A 22,137-nucleotide genomic window follows, 5' to 3' on the forward strand; every position below is an offset into this window, starting at 1 on the left:
GTAACATTAGAAACATGATGTTCATACCCTCCGATGTAAAGACACTTGCAATTCTATGGGACTATTTTGGACCATGTGGTGGATAATGTCAATCTGGTTTTGATAGCCAAAGTCTAGGTTGGGGAATTGTGGTTGAGATTTCCCCCACATGGTCTCAGCTTACAGCCCTCCTGGGCTCTAGGCTGCAGATAACGTCTGTCTAAAACTATGCACTTGGGTCACAGTCAGTTTATAATGGAGAAGTCAAAGAAAAAGGTGGAGATCACGCAAGGCGATCTAGATAACATTAAAAAAAACTCACTTTTGTGATTGACATTGAGTACAGTGGCTTCAGAAAGTATTCAGACCCCATCACTTTCACTACATTTGGTTTACAATTAATTTAAACAATTTTTTAGATTTTTTTTACCACTATTGAAAATAAATCTTCACTTCAACACCATTGTCAGATATCGATAACGTAATTTAACAAATTACACTGAAAGATTCTACTTTGAAATAATTTATTAAAGAAAAATCCACAGAATTGCAGAAGAAAAAATAAATACACCTCTTGCTGGTGTTCAAGTTTGAATGGAAGATGTTTGGAATCACCTAAACTCGTCCTCAAGGCTCATTCGGCCAAAACAAAAGAGTTTGAGAGTTTCTTTGTAGAAATGGGTGACCTGCAAGAAAGACAACCATCTATGCAGCACTCCAGAAATCAGGCCTTTATGGTAGAGTGGCTAGATGGAAGCAGTTCCTGAGTAAAAGCTTGTGACAAGCCATCTGAACGACTGAGAGCCTGACGAAAAATATTTGGTCTGATGTGACCAAAATCAATCTTTTCGCTCGAAGGCCAAGCTCTACATCTGGTGAAAACAATGTACTGCTCATCACCTGGGTAACACTATACCTACAGTCAAGCAAGGTGGTGGGAGCATCGTGCTACAGAGATGCTTCTCGGCGGCAGGGACTGGGAGACTGGTCAGGAATGAGGATGGGATGACCAGAGAAAAATAAGAGTCTTTGAAAAGAAACCTGATCCAGAGTGCACAGGGCCTAAGATTGGGGCCATGTTGACCTCCCATCTGAGATTGTAGATGATGGTCCCTAGGAATTTTACAGATTTAGACGAATTTCACTTAAGCCCTAAATCTCAATGGTGGAGTTTTCCTGAAGTCAACCACCACCTCCACAGATTTGTGTTAACTTACAAATATTTTTCACAGGCCATATGTCCACATTAAATTGATTAATTGCTGTCAGTGATGGGACCAACCGGAGTGGTTTTATTTGTAAACTTGTATAGCTTGACAGATGTATTATTGAAGGTAAAGTCATTAGTGTTGAGTCAGGAGAGAGGGGGTGAGTGCACTGCGGCACCTTGCGGTGCTCCATTGCGGAATGTTTTGAGATGGGACAGGACTATTAAACAGTTGCCATATTGTTGTGGTCCTGTTCAGCTATGTCTGTTGATCATGGCACTTACGTCAGGTTTGTGGGTTTCACATCCACTGTTGGCCTGTATGAAAAAAAGTATGTACTCACTAGGGGTGTCGGGATATACCGGTATTGACAATAAACATTATATTTAAAACATTAAATATTGATATTATGTTAATAATACACATGATAATATCGTATTCACTAGGCAAAACTGAAGATGTATTTTTCCAAATCCCCTCTTGGTTTATACCTTATTCATGTCACTTTTAGACAAACGATGTATGTCCTTAGTCAAGGACCTGTGGACCTGTGCACTGGGCTTGAAATCAACTTGTTAGCCTGAATAGAACCCCTGGGAGAGATCCGCAAAGATGCGCCGTTTTTGTAGCCTATTCACATGGAAAAAAGGACGTTGTATTTTTCCCAAAACTCCTATCGGTTTTTCCATAGCTTATTAATGGACAAACGATACATGTTCTTAAACAACAAGTCTGGACCTATACACTAGCGTTTTAATTAACGCCTTTTCGTAGCCTATTCACTAGGTGAAAATGTTTTGTATTCTTCCTAAAACTCCTTTTAGTGTTAGGCCTTGTGGATAATTTTGTTTATCAGTTCATCTGGTTGTAATTGTAATTGTTCTTTTTGTACGCTTTTATTTTTTTATTTGTACAGATATGGTTACAGACTCTCTCCACCTCCAAACACTCGTATTTTGAGTGTAGTTCATTTGCCAAAAAAGAGAAAGGGAAACACATTAGACAAAGTAGAAGATTCATTTGACTGATAGCATTTTTTTTCTTCAGATTTTCTAATATCATTACCGTGAATTATTTTGGCCACGATAATTGTGTAGAGAAAATGTGATATTGTGACAGCCCTAGTACTCACTACTGTAAGATGCTCTTGATCACAGCGTCTGTTAAATGACTTCAGTATAGTTGTGACAACAATAACATTTTCTTAAGTATAGCTAACTCTTCTTAGGATGGCCGTGATTATATATTTTGCCACAAAAACTGATCAAAGGGTAAGGGGTTAGGGGAAGAGCTGAGGCTCATTAAATGTTTAGGGCTGTCACTCGTGATTATTTTGGTCATGTTGGATAAAAATAAAACTGATTATTAGTTTTTACCAATACTACATAATAAAAAGTTATTACCAATTCTACATTGCAACTGTTTTGGTTATGATTGGTACTGCAATACGTACTAAATAAATTACACTTTGTGCTTAATGACTGAAATACAATGTTTTGTTTACTTTCCTAATTAACTCAAATCCTATCCTTTGCAAATAATATTCCACAAAAATTGACTTGATGATGATGATTGCTCAAGCAAAGGCATAGTAGGGAGAGATTGCAAAGCACGAGGGTAGTAGAAACACGTCGTTGTATACCTTTAACATTATAGAATCACATCTTGTTTGATAGCAGCTGCGACCATATGAATACATTGACACTAACTTTAATAATGACGTTAAAATAAAACTTCTAGTAGTTTTTCAGTCAGCTCCACAAGTTAACGTACTGTACATTCCCTACCCCCCTTGCGGGAGAACACACTTCGCTGTCGTAGCTAAATGGAAAACTAACCTTGGTTATGTCTTATTCTGATTCCTCCGGGAATGAATGCTTCCTCATCAGATGTTGCGGTGGGGTGAAGTTCTGTAATGAAATGCAAGTTCAGTTTCGCAGGAGTGACATACAACCAGGTTATCTTTACTTTTTTAGAGTGAAACTTTGGACATCTGTCTTTTGTTTTTTGCTGAGACTATGCAAGACGGTCTTCAACGTTCACCACAATTTTTGTTATGGAATTTTTTTTTGTAATCTAATTGCTCGAGTTACTCGATGAATCATGACTGCCTTACAGGTGTTGGGAAGATGGTTGATTAACCCTTGTGCCCTCCTCAAATTTACTACCCTCTTGACACCTTCAAGAACAAAAATGTCCCATTGACTTCCATAATAAAAAAAAAATATTATCTCACTGCCATTACAGTATAAAACCATGCATTCTGTAATGTAAGCATTTCATTTTGAAGAAAAGCACACACACACACTTTTACTGTATTCTACCAGATTCAACCATTTTCCCATTGTAGGCCAATGGATGAAATTCTTGTATTTTTTGCCAGTTATATTATGGAACCATGTGACTACCAAGGGGCCCCAAGAGTTTTTGTGTGCATGTGTGTGCACATGTGTGTGTATGTGTTTGTTTGTTTGTGTGTGTGTTTGCGCGTGGTGGAATACAGTAAACATTTCAAATATCTCTACTTTTCTTCAGAATGGAATGCTTACATTACAGAATGCATGGTTTTATACTGTAATGGCAGTGAGATTTAAAAAAAATAGTTTTTAATGGAAGTCAATGTGACATTTTTGTCCACAAATGTGTCAAGAGGGTAAAAAGACATGTAAGAGTTAAAGATATTGGATTTCAAAAATGTAACTAAAAATAAGAATTCTGCCAAAAAATCATGCCCCTAGTTGCAACACAGACAAAATTATCACCAAATTAACATGAAAAAATTTAGCAAAAAGGACTAAAATGTCCGAGGGTGGCATAAGGGTTAAAAACAAAATACACATTTAAGATTAATATTATTTAAAAATGTATCAATAATGATAAATTTTTTGTTAATTTAGTTATCCAGAGCGACTTATGTAGTGAGTGCATTCATTACCGACATGGTCCACTGTGGCACCGTTGTATTCTGGGGTTGCAAGCACCATGCTCTGTCAAATGAGCAACGCTGGACCACCTCTGCATAGTAAACGTAGGAAAAAGTTTAATGTTTTACTCTGCAAACTTGTTGCAAATACTATTATTCATAATGCATTTTGGTTAGGTGATTTGCGAGGTGGAGAGCATTACTTTAGAAGATGAGAAAGAAAATGACGCACCACAGTTTATGGCAACTTCACTGCCAATTTCAGACAGTGAAACATTAACTGGTCCAGTAACTCAAACAAAACTATTTATAAAACAATGTCTGATTAAATATATGGTGGTAAAGTCACATACCTAACCCCTGCAAAATCAAAAGAATGTGTTAATAACCTACTTGGTAAACATTTGTCTGAAAATGTCAAAGACACTGCTTTACTTATCTCTGCAAAACATTTACCAGTCCCTGCTGTTGTGGAGATTTTTGCTATAAGTTCTTTTCACCTATGACGAATTGCCAAGACGAAGACAGGCTACAGCACCCTTGGTTAAAATGTTACAGTACTAAAGAAACACGGGATTTGATGAATAGTATTGTATTTAATATTTTTATAAATCCTATGCCTTATGTTGTCTCTATTCACATGGATGACAATAGTAAAGAATTATGGTGGAAAAGAATACATATTGTGAGCAGTGAATTCTGGAAGACAACATGGAACAGCTTTTTTTCCTTAGACACTGTTTTCAAACCATTAAAATTGAATTTAAAGAAAGGAAAGAGGTGGACTCCATAATACAAACATTTTCATGATTTCTTTTTTTTTTATGTTCAACTCAAGCTAAAGCTATTTTTTAAATGGCCTGGTATGATCCAGTGTTCTCTTGAAGTAAGGGATTGAATCTTTCTTCAAAAAAATTATGGCCTCTATCTTTCCACACTGTCTATATCACCCCGGTTATTACCCAATTTTCTTAAAAAAATAAATACTAAAATTGTTCCTTTCATATCAGTTCATTCAACTATACAAAATCAAAACTGTGGATGTTTTTCAAGTAACTTGAATCATACTAGAATATACTTTTCTACTATGCTTGTGGAGTGGTTCTGTTTGCCAGATGGGTCAAATCCATAGGATCATATGGAGCATATGGTGTGCATAGAATACAGTTCCCTTCAGAATTATTGGTCGGCTTGATAAAGGGGAGCAAAAAAGGCTTTGATAAAATGGCATTGCTGTTCATCAGCTTGATGTTATACCTTAGAGAAATGTATTGTTAGTTGAGGTAACATTTGCAAAGAATAAAAACTCCAAAAACGTGTGGCATGATAAGTGACATCCCTAGGAATTCTTTAAATCTAATAAAAATATTTTGGATACATATATTCTAAAGTTTATCGGAATCTTTAGGAATACTTTTAAGTGTTTTTGCAAGACGGATCGGTGACGGATCGGTCCAGCTTCTGCAGTAATGCAGTCGATGTATCGGTCTGTCGTGGTGAAGAAAGAGCTGAGCCGCAAGGCGAAGCTCTCGATTTACCAGTCAATCTACGTTCCTACTCTCACCTATGGTCATGAGCTTTGGGTCATGACCGAAAGGACAAGATCCCGGATACAGGCGGCCGAAATGAGCTTTCTCCGCAGGGTGGCCGGGCGATCCCTTAGAGATAGGGTGAGAAGCTCGGTCACCCGGGAGGAGCTCAGAGTAGAGCCGCTGCTCCTCCACATCGAGAGGGGTCAGCTGAGGTGGCTTGGGCATCTGTTTCGGATGCCTCCGGAACGCCTTCCTGGGAAGGTGTTCCGGTCCCGTCCCACCGGGAGGAGACCCCGGGGAAGACCTAGGACACGCTGGAGGGACTATGTCTCCCGGCTGGCCTGGGAACGCCTCGGTGTCCCCCCGGAAGAGCTAGAGGAAGTGTCTGGGGAGAGGGAAGTCTGGGCATCCCTGCTTAGACTGCTGCCCCCGCGACCCGGCCCCGGATAAGCGGAAGAAGATGGTATGGTATGGTATGGTTTTTGCAAGACTTCCTGTTTCTCTAGGGTATACATTTGGACAGATCTTGCTAGAACACTTGCTTTGTTCTCATCAATATGAGACATCTGACCATAGAAGCCAGTTCCAATCAAAGTTCCAATGACAATCAACTAACTCCAGGCATTGATGCTTTGGTTTTTTGGCATGGATAGCAGTGTGGTATGGCCCATTAGTACAAAATTGTTGTTGGACATTCCTTGAATTTGGGAATTTCCAAAGAATCCTTAAGGCTTGTGTAGATAAAATCTCAATTTAGAATTAAGCCAGTAGCTGTTGATGAACATGTGCTCAGTGCTATGTAAACTCTTGCCAAAACATCTGAATGGACTTTGAGGTGACTAGGTTTGCAGTTGATTAAAATATATGACAGATCTTAGGAGCAGGATTTAGATCGTAAAGTGCACTACACTGCAACAACCTCTAGAAATAAAAGCACAACGCAACCATTGGATTACCTGCATAATTCTGTGACATGATCAGTTGTCACAGCTGTAAGCCCGCTAGTTCCATTGTGTTATCAGAAGACAAGTTATTTAGATATGATTATATGATGCAGAAAGGAAAGCTGGGATGTGAAAGTTGTCCAATTTAGATTTTATCAAAAGTTGTATCTGGAAGAGTATTACTGAGACCTTATATTCAGAAGGCCACCAGAGCCGGGGGGCATTGATCAGGTTAATATTTATATGCTGAATGGGGAACAGGGTAGTTGCTTACCTTGTAGCTGGGAACTAGCCATGTAGTAGGGGAGGATATCCAGGTGGTTAGTCTGTCGTCCAGACTACACCGTTAGTTGGAGACTGGAGCAGAAGAGGATCGATGGGAAGATCGATGGAGTCCCAGGGAGAAATAATAGCCCAGTTACTTCTCCCCAGCTGGCCCACGCACACCACACACACACACACACACATCAGAGGACTCAGTAGACTGGAGGTGTGGATGTCATACACACTGGTCCCTTCATTTACACTTTCATAATACAGTGCTGTTTGAAAGTTTGTAAACCTTACAGGGATAGTTGTCATTTTTTTCTAAAATATTTTTTAGAAAAAACACCAACAAAAAAATACTATATATTTTTATTCTTTATTTAACAAACGTTTATTATTCAACCAAAACTACAAAGGTTTGTAAACACTGTGATGTGAATTTTTGGTGCAACATATGGTGCAATGTGTTAGGAATGGTATAGAGTTACAGTGTCTTGTTTCTCTGAAGCTAAGGCCAGAGAGGTAATAATCACACAGTATAACTCACATTAATGAACGCAGGACCAGTGGATCAGCCATAAAGAATGATGGGGAGTCGTAGGGAACAGCCTCATGTCTTTGACCTAGGTTGGCAGAACTCCATGTGGTGTAAATCTCTAGTGGCTCGAGTTTAGGCTGCAGAGAGGAGAGAAAGAGAGAGAAGGAAGGAAGGGGGAGAGGGAACGAAGACAGAAACAGGATTTACATCTTCCCCGAGACACGATCAGGTCAAAACCTTTTCTCTGATCTTTCAGTAAGGGAAATATAAAACTTCTTTTCACTGCAGCTGGTGGACCAGATATTGAATGCTGCAACACTGAGAAAAGATCTTCAAATGTGTGATGCGATAAGTACATGAAGTCATAGTATCAGAGGTCACGCTTTATCCGGGGAAATTAAGACTTCATAACATTGTACGTGTTTCCGGCAGGAATATCGCTAGCCTTCCAGGAATGTATGTTTCTCTTTAGGGTGAGAAAGACACGCAGCTATGGGTACACACACACACACATTGGTAACCCTGGCTATGCTTTGCTCACTCATTTTTCCCTCTCTCTCCGTTCATCGGTATGCAGGTGGCTCAGGCAGGGTCTGGCTGTGGCAGTGAGGGACGGGTGGGCAGACCGGGCTGTGCCGCTCCCTCTACATGTCTGCTAAATGACAGTAATTATTTTCCTGGGCTGCAGGCAACTCATGCATGTTTTATTCCCTCCTCCACCTCCCCCATCTGCCTTGGTCAATTGTGGTGCACTCTGCATCAGACCACTTCTCCAACGCATCTCTCTTTGTGGGCCTCTATCTCCCAGCCCATCGTTCCCAGTAACATTGGGATGTATGGAGAAAACAAGGATATGTCCCACCGTGATCTGTTGCGATGGTTAATGATGCCACACGATGTTGGAATCGTTCCAGTGAGGTGACTGCCTCATCTGTCCAATGTAAAGCACTTTCAGCCTGCAAGAGTAGTTTAAGTGTTAATCCAATTCGCCGTCCTGACAACAGTGGTGTGGTTCTGGCACAAAACACCTGACGTATGCGGAGATTCACATTGATGGAGGATAAGGTGAGTTATTCAAACTCACACAGAACAAAAGACATGTTGAAGCTGGGGGGGCGGGGGGCGGGGGGCGGGGGGGGGGGGGTACTGGATGAAGACCATCTATTAAAACCAAGGGATTGTTGTATCTTTTTATTCATTAGCCACATCATGTTGTGTGTCACACCACGGTATGACACACAGCTCATTTGGTGTGGCTCTTGGGATCACTAATACCCCAGCAGCCTTCATCAGGAACATGTGGCTGTTCTCTCCTGGGCACAGTTTAGTGTCATTCATAACTGGAGGAAGGGGTATTAGCCAGATGGTGCATTGGGTGGCATCTATTTTCCAGCCATCCATTAAGACAGCCTTTGTGACAACCTATGTAGTGCAGCCAGCCATCTCAATTCCAGCCTGCTTCTGGAAATCCACAGGGCTTCGCCAGCTTCGATTCTTGACCAGCCATAACAAACCTCGATTAGCTGCATTCCAAAGAACCAGGGATGATTGAAGAAGATACTGTAGTTCTGCTGTCAACGGTTCAGTGTTTCTCATTCTTTGTGTTTGAAGTGGGTACCATGGTACTCAAACATTTCAACACACGTGGAAGCCAGCACTGACATTTCAACCGTCAAACAAAGATAATTGAGGTGAATGAAATCCAAATGATATGAAATATAATACCATCTATTCAAATGTTTAATCATTGAGATGCATGAACTCTCTCTCATACACACACACCTCTGCAACACAGCCTTGCTATTACTCTCAAACTCTCACTTTATCAGCAGAGGTGTCAGGGTCACCATGGCAACAGCATAATGGGGTTGCCCTAATCCAATCCCAGGGGCAAGTGGGGGCCTGATGGAGAATGGCTCTGGACCTGAGTCCTATTCAAGTCAAGACTAATGTGTCAGAGAGCAAGTGGATGCACAGATATTGAAGAGAGCTGACTGTCGCCTCATACTGAACTCTTAGTGGCCTGGCTTTTCTCTGCCTTTATCTCTAGCTTTCCTCGCCTTCATTTTCTGTCATTTCCCCAACTTCATCTCCCCTTTATTCTCCCTACCTCCCTCCCAGCCTCTTTATCCATTCTCCTGTCCTTTTTTCCCCGTCTCACTTCTTGTCTGTTCTTTCCTTTCCATCCTAACCCCTCTCTAGGATGTCAGTGGAACCTGAGGATATCCTTCTGTTATTGTTATCCCTACTGGTTGAAGTCATGAATGATCACACAGTACACAGGCACCCACACATGCACACACACAAAAGATCATACTGACACACACTCGTTAACACTGTCGTGTCCTCTCTCAGTAAAAATGGAAGAGGACACCCAATAGATTCTGAATGACAGCCCGGGTGTGCAGGAGACATTCAGTCACAATTAAATAACAACACCTTTCACCATTAGAGCCTTCCTTCATCAGGTCATCCATGCAACACAGCCATACATATTGTGGAAGTGACTTCCAGTGAGCAATACTGCATTGGGGGGGGGGGGGGTGGGGGCTAATGTGTGTTACTCCTGTCACTGGGTATGCATATAGAGAAGCATAGGGCTAGCCTGCAGCCATCTGTATCTGCAGGTGGGGGAGGGGGACAGGTTAGTGATGAAATGTGCATCTCTGACTCCCTATCTCATCAACACAGCAAGAGGACACTGCTGACTGCAGAGCCAGAGCATATCAAGGCAACAGGACAATCAACGGAGTCTTGCTGACAAAAATTATATGACCTTTATTTATCTTTATCTTCCACTGTTCCTCTTTTCCATTGTTTCTATTTATTGGACACTGGAAGCTGACCTTAGATGAGGAGAGGCTAGACATCGCAGAGTTCCTCTCCTTTAACCTGTTGTCATGTAGAATGTAAAGGAACTTGGCACATTAAACATCGCCATTAACCATGCCACTGGACCACGTTTATACCGTAAACACATGGACATCATTTATGTAAAGTACTGTCTGACATCTCCCTGCACAAACTTAGGTATTGTTTGAAAACTCTCATTGTTTGAGAGATAACACATTTTTTCTAATAAATCATTCTGCCAGCAATTTACAAAATCTATGTGTAGCTTCTATTCAATAACCAGAATATTCTTTACCGAGGTCCTTCACTGCGAGACAATAGAACATGGGGGGGGGGGGGGGCATTACAGTGAACAATAAGTGCATTTTATTATGGCTGAGTGGCAGAAAGCTATTAAGTAGACTAAGCAGGGCTGTGAGTTTTACCTCTATTTCTCTCTCTCTTTTCATATGACATGGTTCTAAACCCGGGGAGAGAGATTTAGAGACTTGGATGGAGATCCGGCAGTGTCCTGGCACTGACAGTGTGAGATGAAGTGAGAAAGTGTTTTTGAGAACAGGTCAGTGCTACATAAATCTCTTTATATTTGTTAATTGTCCTTGGAAACCATCGCATAGCAACACTCTGGGGCCCAGTTCATATCTGAGCCAGAGGTATGGGGCATTGGTTGAGCAGACGAATGGAATGTCCTCCTGCCACAGATCTGAGGAGAGGGCTGGAGCACGGATATGGGGGGAGAGTCGAAAGACTACTGGTGACCTTCACTGCCCCTACACCGACAACTCATTATATTATTGTATGTTTAGAATTAATGGTTATGTTCATAACCTCTGAAAGTTTTTTTCTGCCTTGTGTAGAGACTGAGAAGGAGCTAGCTGCAAAACACGGTTGGAGGATCTAGCCCTGTTCCAAATCCCAGCCTAGCATAGCATGGTATTAGCATGTAAATATCAGCATTTTTAAATGAATGTGAGAAACCAAAGGGGATTTGTTACATGACATTGAAGGACAAGGTCCTCTGTTCCAAATAATCATCCTGTGGCTTATAGAATTGCACTTGGCTGCCCAGTTACACATCACGCCGTTTTGATGAGTTTGTTGGAACAGATTTGACCTTCGTGAGCAAATGCTCTGAAAGTATTAACATCAACATAGGACTACCATGTAACACAATTCTATCAAGGTTGATATGACTTTACAATTCTGTTATTTGTTCTTAAAAGGGTCCAGTTGTCAATTAAATAAAAAAAAAGATGAGTCTTCTGTTTTTCCACAGGGTGTGTAACTTATGGCACTGAATTTCTCTTTGTCAGGTGCTTTAACTCAGTCCTGGAGGACATATTAACTTGGTACCCTTAAATAAAGTCCTTTAAATAAAGCTGGAGTTAAATAATGAGAGAGCTGTTCCCACCCTGAAGTCCCCTCGGCTTAAAATGAACTTCTCTCTTTTTATTAATGTCCCCTTATCGCTCATCGCGCTCACTGACCCGCCTCGCCAACCCTGTCCCACTCAAACTAGACCAGCAAGTGGTTGCTCGCCGCCTATGTAATAGAGGGCAATTTTTAAATTAAAATTTAAAAACCTCCTCGATCTCCGCGAGGCAGGTGGCGGGAGAGGCGTGTGGAGCGGCGAGTGAATGTCTTGATCAGGTTCCATGGGCAGGTACCCCGGGCCGGTGAGGTGGAATGATAAATGAGGGGCATTAATCTCGGTGACAGAGAGAGGAGTTAGCAGCAGCGATAGCGCCGCTAACGGCTTTAATTAGCATTTAATCAGACGCCCCGGGCCGACGGAGGGGAGAGGAGAAGATCAAACTGTAACAGCCCTTTCAGAAGAGAATGAAGACAACCCCACTGGTGACCGGGCTGCTGGGAGCACTGCTCACTAGCATATCATCAGTAGGCCTATGATCTCTCTGGTACGTTGGTTTAGAAAGGCAAGACAGCTCTTGCACCATAAAGGTTCAGACCTCTTTTCAGAGGCTATCACATTCAAACATCCAGATCAGAAGGAAGTCCCACTGGTGGCCAAATCACTAGGCACTGCTGATGGTAACTGGTTTAGTGAGAAAACTCACCAGCTTGTCAGAGGTTGCAGTATGGAATCCTCAGGTAGGATGCTTGTTCAAACCAAGTTTGAAGGACCGTTATAAAGAGTTCTACTTTGAAAAGACTGGCATCTGTTTCTGAGTCCACAGCTTTAATTCATTAAGTACTGTACATTTACCCATACCCAGAATTACATGAAGTTGCAAGTTGCTGCTAAATGACAGGTCATTAACTTATTGGACTGCCCAATACTGGGAGAGTGCGTTTTTGTGTTCCACGTGCATTAGGTAAGAAAAACAGCAGACAACCTAAGGTTCTTCTCACAAGAGTGATTTTGTGTGTGTGTGATTGGTTTGCAGTGGGATATAATTAACTTGGGCATGTACAGGTGTGGGTGATGGAGTTTTTTTATCCCTCCCTATTTAATGGGGTCTTACCAGTCACACGTGGGCTGTGTAGCGGATTGTTTGTGAGGAGGTGCGAGAAGCGGTGCTGCGCCGAATGCGTTGTTGAACCTCCCTCTGATCTGTGGTAATCAAGAAAACGTGTGACTCAACCTTGCCTTGGAACTGGTTGGTGGAAGTATCCAATGGACTGACAGGCTACGGCAGTTCTCGCTATCTGGGACGCAACATTGGGACTCAAGACTGCAGGGGGTCAACCTTTTAATTAGGCTATTCCCTTTTTTGTAATTAGAATTAAAAAAAAAAAGACAGAAGATCGTAACCATTGTGTCACATAATTTCTCTGTTCAGCTCTGAAATCAATGCATGTTACCTTATTAATATGCACAAATAGAGAGAGTTACATATATATAATTTTACTGTTTTCTAAATTCATCTGAGGGCCGCACAAAGAGGGGGTGGGGGCTGCATGTGGCCCGTGGGCCTTCTGTTGTTCATGCCTGGTCTAGGGGAACAGTCTCAAAATCTTGACAGGATATGCGGAACATGGACGAACTAAATCTGTAAAGAGGAACAGCGGTCACAAGTCGAAGCTGATCAACAGGGATGGAGGAACACTTGACAGGATAGTTCAAAACCCCAAAGGCACAGCCTTCAAAAATGACCACAGAATTAAATCAATCTATATTGTAAAAAAGTGCCAAAATGCTAGGGGTGCAGTAACACTGAGCTAGAGCTTACTGCTAGATTGTTATTTTGCTAGATATTAAATCATAATTTTATTAGTCATATTTACTAATGATATGATAAAAAACGATTCTGCTCATTTTGACCAGCTTGCTGAAATAAATTATGTGAATGTGAATGTTCTTGGGTCTTTTATTTCTATGAATGCAGATAGAAATATTTATCCAAAATCTTTGGTTGAGTCGATAAGCTAACATTAGCTGGCTATGTTTCCGAGCAGACACTCCATTATTCTATGTGCTGCTGAAAAAAAGACAAAGCAACCATTCAGGTGGAAAGATTTCTGGAGAAGTGGGTGACTGAGGTGGAACAGGGCAGCAATGATCATGGCTGGATATTTTTTAACTCTATTGTCATGTAGGACCTCGTCGGAGGGCAGACGGCGGTTGATTACTCTTTTGGTGCAACATACAATGCAATGAAACAAACCTAAACCAGTCACCGATGAAGAGATTGGACTCAGATCAGGCTGTCCGTGTATGTGCTGGTGTGACTTTTTCATGATTCCAAAGACGTTGTCCTCCCACCTCAGATTGTATTTGAAAGATCTTGCCGAATTAACAGCTGACCCCTCAACCTGGAGAGAGAGGTTGGGGGCTTTTCCTAAAGCCAACCAGCAACTCTACTGTTTTGTCTGTGTTGAGTACCAGGCCACCTGCCTGTCGACCTCTCCATGTTACCTGGACCCTTCACCATCAAAGATGAAACCAACCAGATAAAGATCCCCACATTTCACCACCTTACACAATACAGAATTGCACATGCATGAAATATCTCTCCACATTTAAACTAAATATATTTTTACAATATAGTACTGCGGTATAGGACTAATGGTTTCCCCCTCAAGTAGACATTTATGATGATACAGAGTATGGAGGATGCTTGAGTGTGTTGTATGTGCGCGCACGTGTTAGTTTGATGGTGATGGGGAGGAAAAGAGCATTTGGCACAAGAGGGACACATGATCATGATGTCATTAGTGGTATACAGTAAGGCAGGTCTGTACAGGCAGCTATACCACAGCAGGGACCCAGGGGATGTCATTAACACCTGCCATTGAACAGGTTTCATCAGCTACGACCAGTCTAACGCACGCACACACGCACACTCACATACAGAAGAGGACAGAAGAGAAGAGGAGAAAAGAAGAGAGAACTTCCAAACCTCGATCTCCTAACACTGAGGCAACGTTGTTGGTGCTCCTGTATGTGTAAAAAGCGTTACAGATTCCCAAACCCCCGACTCTCATAAGAAGGTCCCAATCACATCTCTGTAAAATGGACAGCTCCAACTTCCCTCTGACAGAAGTCCTAGTTGGTGAGTGACAGAAAGTACCGGTCCATTTTATAGTATTCATGTGTATTTCTCTGTGGACAAATCTACCTCATAACTGTTCACAGTTGTACACATGTTAACACAAAGGGTGATGTACACAGACAGACGCCGGCGCACACAGACAGACGCCGGCGCACACAGACAGACGCCGGCGCACACAGACAGACGCCGGCGCACACAGACAGACGCCGGCGCACACAGACAGATCCCGGCGCACACAGACAGATGCCGGCGCACACAGACAGATCCCGGCGCACACAGACAGATGCCGGCGCACACAGACAGATGCCGGCGCACACAGACAGATGCCGGCGCACACAGACAGATGCCGGCGCACACAGACAGATGCCGGCGCACACAGACAGATGCCGGCGCACACAGACACATCCTGGTGCACACAGACACATCCTGGTACACACAGACACATCCTGGTACACACAGACACATCCTGGTACACACAGATACATCCTGGTACACACAGACACATCCTGGTGCACACAGACACATCCTGGTGCACACAGACACATCCTGGTGCACACAGACACATCCTGGTACACACAGACACATCCTGGTACACACAGACACATCCTGGTACACACAGACACATACTGGTGCACACAGACACATCCTGGTACACACAGACACATCCTGGTGCACACAGACACATCCTGGTGCACACAGACACATCCTGGTGCACACAGACACATCCTGGTGCACCGAGCTGGTGTTGCTGTATTGCTGGGCTTTCCTCTGTGTGCCTGTGCTTCATTACTGTTCACACGCGGACAGTTGCAGTGTTTCTGTGTCAATATTTAATGAGGGATGGGAGTCCAGGGACCCTACGGCTGTCAGGACTGCCTGTAGTGTTGAGGTACCACCTGTTTTCTCTCTCTCCCCTAACACCACACACACACACACACGCGTGCGCATGCAAACACGCGCACGCAAACACACAGACCAGGTACTCTCAACACTGTGGTCGAGAGCCCCAAACCATGATTTACTCACTATGGATGTCAGAATGTAATTTAAGACTACTGCTTAATAGATTCACTGGTGAGAGCTGAAATCTACACAACAATTTGTTTATTTCTGCTGGTGTGTTTGATGTTGCTACTGATCAACACTGTCTAAACTGACTGAGCTCAAGTGGCTGGTCTGTTTCTATGTCAGCCAACACATCTGGTTGATTAGTGGTGTATACAGGAAAGAAATGCAATGACACTCTAACCTCTTAATACAAAACTAAGGAGACCAATGGGTACCTTTCAAAAAAAAGCTAACTTTAATTAAAACAAAAAAAATTCAATCATCGACTCATTAACAAGATTATAAAACAGTGATTTTAGTTACATAAATAAATTGATATCGGTGTATCAAATCTTAATTTCATAAGTATGTATACATGGATCATTGTAATAAATAAAACTGGAAAACAGAAGATTCCATTTCCTACACAAACAGAAAAAGAAAAAAAACACCTAGAAAGAAAAGGAGGAAATCCTTTCATTAGAGGACGAGAGACACAGGACGACGTTTTTCACCAAACACACATGAGGAACTGCTTTGTTCAAAGCACAAAGAGTGTACACAGCCAGTCAGTTACTAATTAAGGACACTAAAGCTGGGACCAAGGTGGCTTGGCTTTCACTTCTTGGAACGTATTTGTTTGGTTGTTAGAACTCCTGTTTGGTTACTTTAAAGCGTTTAAGACAAGGCAAGAGAAAAGGCTGTTTCTTCTTTAAAGAACAAAAGAGAAAGCGCTTCGAAAAAAAGGAGAGAAAAAAAAAAGAAAGAAAAAAGTTCTGAGTACAATGGCCCGACCGTACAAAGAGACAGCGGTCTTGTAAGCGGCACGGTCAGATGAAAGAGAGAACAGGACTGTAGCCCACCACAGCAGAGCACAACTCCTGTCCTTAAGGATCACAGCCCTGCTGGTTTTAAGGGTTTGGTCACTTTCAATCGGGGACCAGAGGTTTCACACCACTGGTTAGCCATGTTCTAACTCTAAACTCTTTGAATCCGATGAGTGAGAAAACAGGCAGACCAGTAAGCCTTGAGGATCAGAGTTCTGCACAACTGGAGGTCAGTGGTTTCTCCACAGCTGATCAGTGTTATGAGGCCGTGTAATGAGAAGTCAGTGCTTGCGTTACTATGCGGCGTGTATGAATCCAATAATGCACATCAGTTCCAGAAGTCAATTGGATCATTGTGAAAAGTGACCGTTTGAGAGACAAAGATTTTTTTCCCCCGCCAGACTCCAAAAACTTGATAGCAGTCCAATAATCAGAATCAATGTTTTAGTATTGACACCCCATTTGTGAACTTTCAGTAACCTAGCATAAACATGACCAAATCAGTCTTTTTGATATGGTATGAGGCCAAAAAAGACAAAATTCTAAAAGAAGAAAATGAAAAATAGAAAAAGGACAAGCTACAGCGGCTTCAAGTATTTCACATTACATAGAATACTCTGTATAAATTAGTTAACATATACTTTAGAATCCTCCATATTCAGACTTATACTATTGTATATACACAGCACAATATACGCTTGCTCGTGTCGTGTCACATTTTGTTTCCTGTACTTTTTTTTCTTCCTTTTTCTGTTAGTTTTAGAGAAATCCCTGAGAACGTCTGTTGACAGTTGCTTAAGGTTCTACACATAGAATAGGCCTATTAGAACCAAATTCTAATGGAATTCTAATTATTCTATGGTTCCACACACACAGAAAGCATTGACACTGGCCTATCCTGGAGCTACACTTTCCTATTCTACAACCATGATCACTATGGTAATGTAGTGTATTACAGAGTCCAACACATCGTTCAATAGTCTGGGTAACTAGTTGGTACCGGTGTGTTTCTGTTTTAGACAACTTGTGGTTATCTTGCCAAGGCAGCAACGTACTGTGGCATTGAGTACAGAAAGAGTCAGGTAACCAGGCAGGTCTTCTGAATACAGAAATAGTCAGGTTACCAGGCTAGTCTTCTGAATACAGAAACAGGTAACCAGGCTAGTCTGCGTACAGAAACAGGTAACCAGGCTAGTCTTCTGAATACAGAAAACGCCAGGTAACCAGGCTAGTCTTCTGAATACAGAAAAAGCCAGGTAACCAGGCTAGTCGTCTGAATACAGAAACAGTCAGGTAACCAGGGTAGTCTTCTGCATACAGGAACTTGGCATGTTTCTGAATACAGACACCTTTTTCCCCAAATACCAATTTTCTGGACCTTAAGTAAAGTGGATAAAGCTGGAGAAGGTATGGGGAAATGTCTCAAGCAACTGTTCATGTTAAAGTAACTGCCAAGTTATATAATGTTATGTAATACTCTATATAGAATGAGCTGGCTGAACAGCCGACTGGAGGAATGTAAACCGGCCAATCAACAGGCTACACACATTCATATTGATCCTTTTTTTTTAAAGATGTAATATTGGGTATTTTCTGCTTTATTGATAGAATGAAAGGTGGTAAAATAGAGTAGAGTTTTTGAAGATATAGCAGTAGACTAGAACCCATACTGCAGTGGCATATGTGGCCCGGAACATTGGCTTAAACTGCCAACCTAGTGTGCCACATTCAATACCAATTTTTAGCTGTCATACACATTTTTAGAAAACTATTTCACTCATGTTGTAAGTAATTACAAGTCATTACATATTTCATAAAAATCTGGCAACACCGGGCAGTTACTTTAACTCACATACAGGTTTCTACATTTTGGGATATATCTGTTATAATACATGCTAGTACTCTTTTTGATACTACCCAATATCCTCATCTTACAGCGCATGTGCCATTGCTGTTGTCCTGCATTGCAGACCTCAGTCTAACACATATTCATTATTACCGCATATGCTTGGGGGAAAGAGACAACACCAGTCTAACAGCTTTACTTTACAACTAGAATCTAACTCACGCCTTTGACCCAGAGAAAACACAAGTGCTGAGCCGACAGAAAAGCTAAATGGTGGTTTTCTCATGGAGCCGAGCAGTGCTTCCTAAGTCCTGTAGCTAATAGCCAAGATGTGCCTGTCTGTGTGGTTTTAAAGCCATAGCGTCTGTTTGAGGCTGCCAATGCGTTTTTTTTACGAGTACTTTTGCACAAGGGGCCTTTAGCCACTTGATTACATATATAGTCAGTATATTAAACAACAAAAACGAAAGAAAGAAAAATGCTAATAAAAAAAACAGAATAAGCCATTTCAGTTCTCCTCGTTTTCCTCTCGCACGCACATAAAGAAATACTCACACGACATTCACAATGTGACACATTTCCTCTTCTGAAAAAAATAAAATAAAAAAACAAAATAAAAAAACATGTCTGTACACATGGTAATAATAATAATAATAGTAATAACGTTTAAAACGGTAACAACAGCAAGAACGATAATACCGTGTGGCTCTGTTGAGTATTTTTTCCTTCTAGTTTCGCTTTGTCCTGAAACTCTTTACCTGTCCGTGTTTGAGTCCGAAGAAGTTCAAAAGGCAGACTCGAGTTAATAGAAAAGTACTAAGGGCTGATCCTGGTCAGCCAAACCTCTCTCTCACCAGCATCATGAGTTTCTTCTTGCCCTTGTAGATCTGTTTGAGGTTGTCTATGAACTGCGTGAACTGGATGTGTCCGTCGTGGGCCATGAGGAACGTCTCCCGGGCTTTCCCCAGGAACTCGATGAACTCGCTGTAGTGCCGCGGGCTGATGTGTGTCAGGCGAGAGTGTGTGGTGTTGATGTAGGCCCCGATGGTGGCGTCCAACAGCTGCCTGAGCGGCGCCTTGTCCAGCGACATCAGCTTCCCAGAGTTCCTGCGGCTGTTCAACGCCGACACCATCCCCGGCGTGGTCAGCGTGCACCGCCGCAAAATGTCAGACAGCACCGTGGCGCACTTCACGCTCTTGACCACCAGGGGGATGACGGCGGCTAGCTCATTCTTCCCCAGGGAGTGGCTGAGCGCGCAGGCCCACAGCACGTCGTTGATCGCCGGGTGGGTGTCCTGGTTGTAGCTGAGGTTGAGGTGGGTCATGGCTAGCGTGGCTAGCTTGTACGCCCTCATGGGGTAGCCCCTGTGCTCCATGTACCTAGCTATCGTGAACAGCTGCGTGTAGCTCATCCCGGTGGCGGCGGCGTCCAGCACGATCTGGTAGGCCGTCTCAAAGGCGATGTGGTCCTTCTCGCAGAGCGTCAGGGCCGAGAGGGCGCAGTTCTGTGGGTCCTTCATGGCGCACTGCAGGGCCAGGGTCCGGGCGGATGAAGCCAGGTTCTCCTGCTGGTGGCAGTCCAGGTGCAGGCGGACGATGGTGGTGTTGGACATGACGGTGGTGGCCACGATGCTGGTGGCCTCGGTCGGGGTGAACAGGGTGAACCAGCTCTGCATGATGCTGTCCAGAGCATACACACCTGGGACGCGCAGGACAGGCCGGGGCGTTAACCGAGACACAAACCAGTCAGAATGCACTTTTATCAGAACACACACTGCTCCGGAAAAAATTAAGAGACCACTGCACCTTTTTCTTTCCAAAAAAGTCGAAAAGGAAGGTTTTGAGTGAGGAACAAAAGCAATCAATTTACAGTGGTCTCTTGATTTTAACCGTTCTGTTCCTCACTCAAAACCTTCCCTTTCAACTTTTTTGTGGAGCTTCTGTGGCATGTAATTCTTTATCGTAAGCAGACAGCTGGACTCGAAGCCCATGTCATCACCAATGAAATACATTATAGAAAGGAAACCGTTGTACACGTACCTACTTCGGTGGCACAGGTCACTAACCAGCGCACCATCTCCCTTCTCCTCCAGTTTAACGTCGACAGGGTGATCCTCATTACCTGACAGATGACAAGCGGTTAGGGATGGGAGCAGGTGTGTGGGTGTGTGCGGTGGGGTGTGTGGGCGCGTGCGGTCGGGTGTGTGGGCGTGTGTGGCGGGGTGTGTGGGCGCGTGCGTTGGGGTGTGTGGGCGCGTGCGGTGGGGTGTGTGGGCGCGTGCGGTGTGTGTGTGGGTACCTGTAGGCCCAGTTCCAGAGAGACTTTGAGCAGTGTGATGTCAGGCAGGCTGTCCATCAGTGTGGCAATCTTGAAGGCATCCTGGGCCAGCTTAAAGATGTGTGACGAGGAGTGGATGTTCTTCTGAATGGACTCTAGTACCGTCTCGAGCTTGCGGCTGTCACCTGGTTGACACACGCACGTTACAGTGACCAAGAGAGCCAAACCTGTGTGTGTGTGTGTGTGTTTGTGTTTGTGTGTGTGTGTGTGTTCACCTTTGGCTGCGGTGAGCATGGTGGAGGCCAGTTCACACTGCTGGGACTCTATGTGGGACAGGGTGAACCAGCGAGGGTAGCGGTTGGGAACCACTGACACCAGGTGGTGGGGTCGCGACAGGTCACCTGGCGAGGCTGTGGACTCCAACACAGGCAACCTGAGATGTGCAGAGAAATCATATGTTTGATTGGCGCACACACGCGCGCCCACATACGCACACGCACGCGCAGGCACAGACAGGTCGACTGACTGACAGCACATTGAAGGGCAGTCTTCACTTCCGCTGCCGCGGACAGCTCATCTCAGATTCAAGCCTCTGCTTCCAGCCGAGTTTCAAAGGTCTCACTCCCTTTGAAAGAGAGGAGAACCTGGGCAGATCTCAGCCAATCACAAAGCTAATTGAGTCCATGGGGAAATTAGAGGATTCACCTCCCAGTCCTATATGGCTGGACACACATCAAACACATACCTACACACACATTTTGGTGCATGTATGTGCATGCTTGCACACGCACACACACAGCTCACTCAGAAATCCTATCAAAATAATGATACAAGGCTAAGCAAAATGCCAGTTCAGGGCCAGAGATAGGTCTTAATAGAGATAGGTCTAAATAGAGATAGGTCTAAATAGAGATAGGTCTAAATAGAGATAGGTCTAAATAACTGACATTCCTAATTGGTCAATGTCACTCAGTTTTGTCCTTGCTTGGTTGAAAAGAAAACCATTCAAACTGAGAAAGCCTATTCAAATGATTCAGAAACATAATACTGTCTCAAAAGTAAAAATAAATATGGGAAATCATATTTTGCCCATATTGCCCCGCCCCAGATAGTTCCGCTACCACAAAGTCAGGATGTATCGTTGATCTTCATCTGGACTTTCTCGGATCTAGACAAGGTAATTTGGGTCGGCCTGCAAACTAAATAAAGTGGGAGAACTGTGTGAGTGTGAACACTGAGCAGGGTGTGAAATGGAGGTGCCGATGCCATAGCAACAAGGAGTTTGTTCCAAACACATCTAAAGAGCTGCTAAAAGCACCCCCACACCAGGGGGGATTCTAGAACATGCCTTCGGTGGAACTAAGCAGAAACACCCTCC

The 22,137-nt window shown here is 43.2% G+C and overlaps 1 protein-coding gene across 2 annotated transcripts in view; it reads right to left on the bottom strand.

The window, feature by feature from the left end:
- Positions 1–16,041: 16,041 nt before the first annotated feature.
- The window catches only part of LOC105014114 (zinc finger SWIM domain-containing protein 6), a 46,819-nt gene continuing 40,723 nt past the window's right edge, over positions 16,042–22,137 (bottom strand). For both annotated transcript variants that reach the window (XM_010876148.3, XM_020052804.3), the window contains exons 11-14: positions 21,035–21,192; positions 20,781–20,944; positions 20,522–20,603; positions 16,042–20,180 (exon numbers count right to left, since the gene is read on the bottom strand). In XM_010876148.3, coding sequence (XP_010874450.1) covers positions 19,315–20,180; positions 20,522–20,603; positions 20,781–20,944; positions 21,035–21,192 — 1,270 coding nt within the window. In that variant the 3' untranslated portion in view covers positions 16,042–19,314. The remainder of the gene's footprint in view (positions 20,181–20,521; positions 20,604–20,780; positions 20,945–21,034; positions 21,193–22,137) is intronic.

Source organism: Esox lucius, chromosome 13 (genome assembly GCF_011004845.1).
Source record: "Esox lucius isolate fEsoLuc1 chromosome 13, fEsoLuc1.pri, whole genome shotgun sequence".
Lineage (NCBI taxonomy): Eukaryota > Metazoa > Chordata > Actinopteri > Esociformes > Esocidae > Esox > Esox lucius.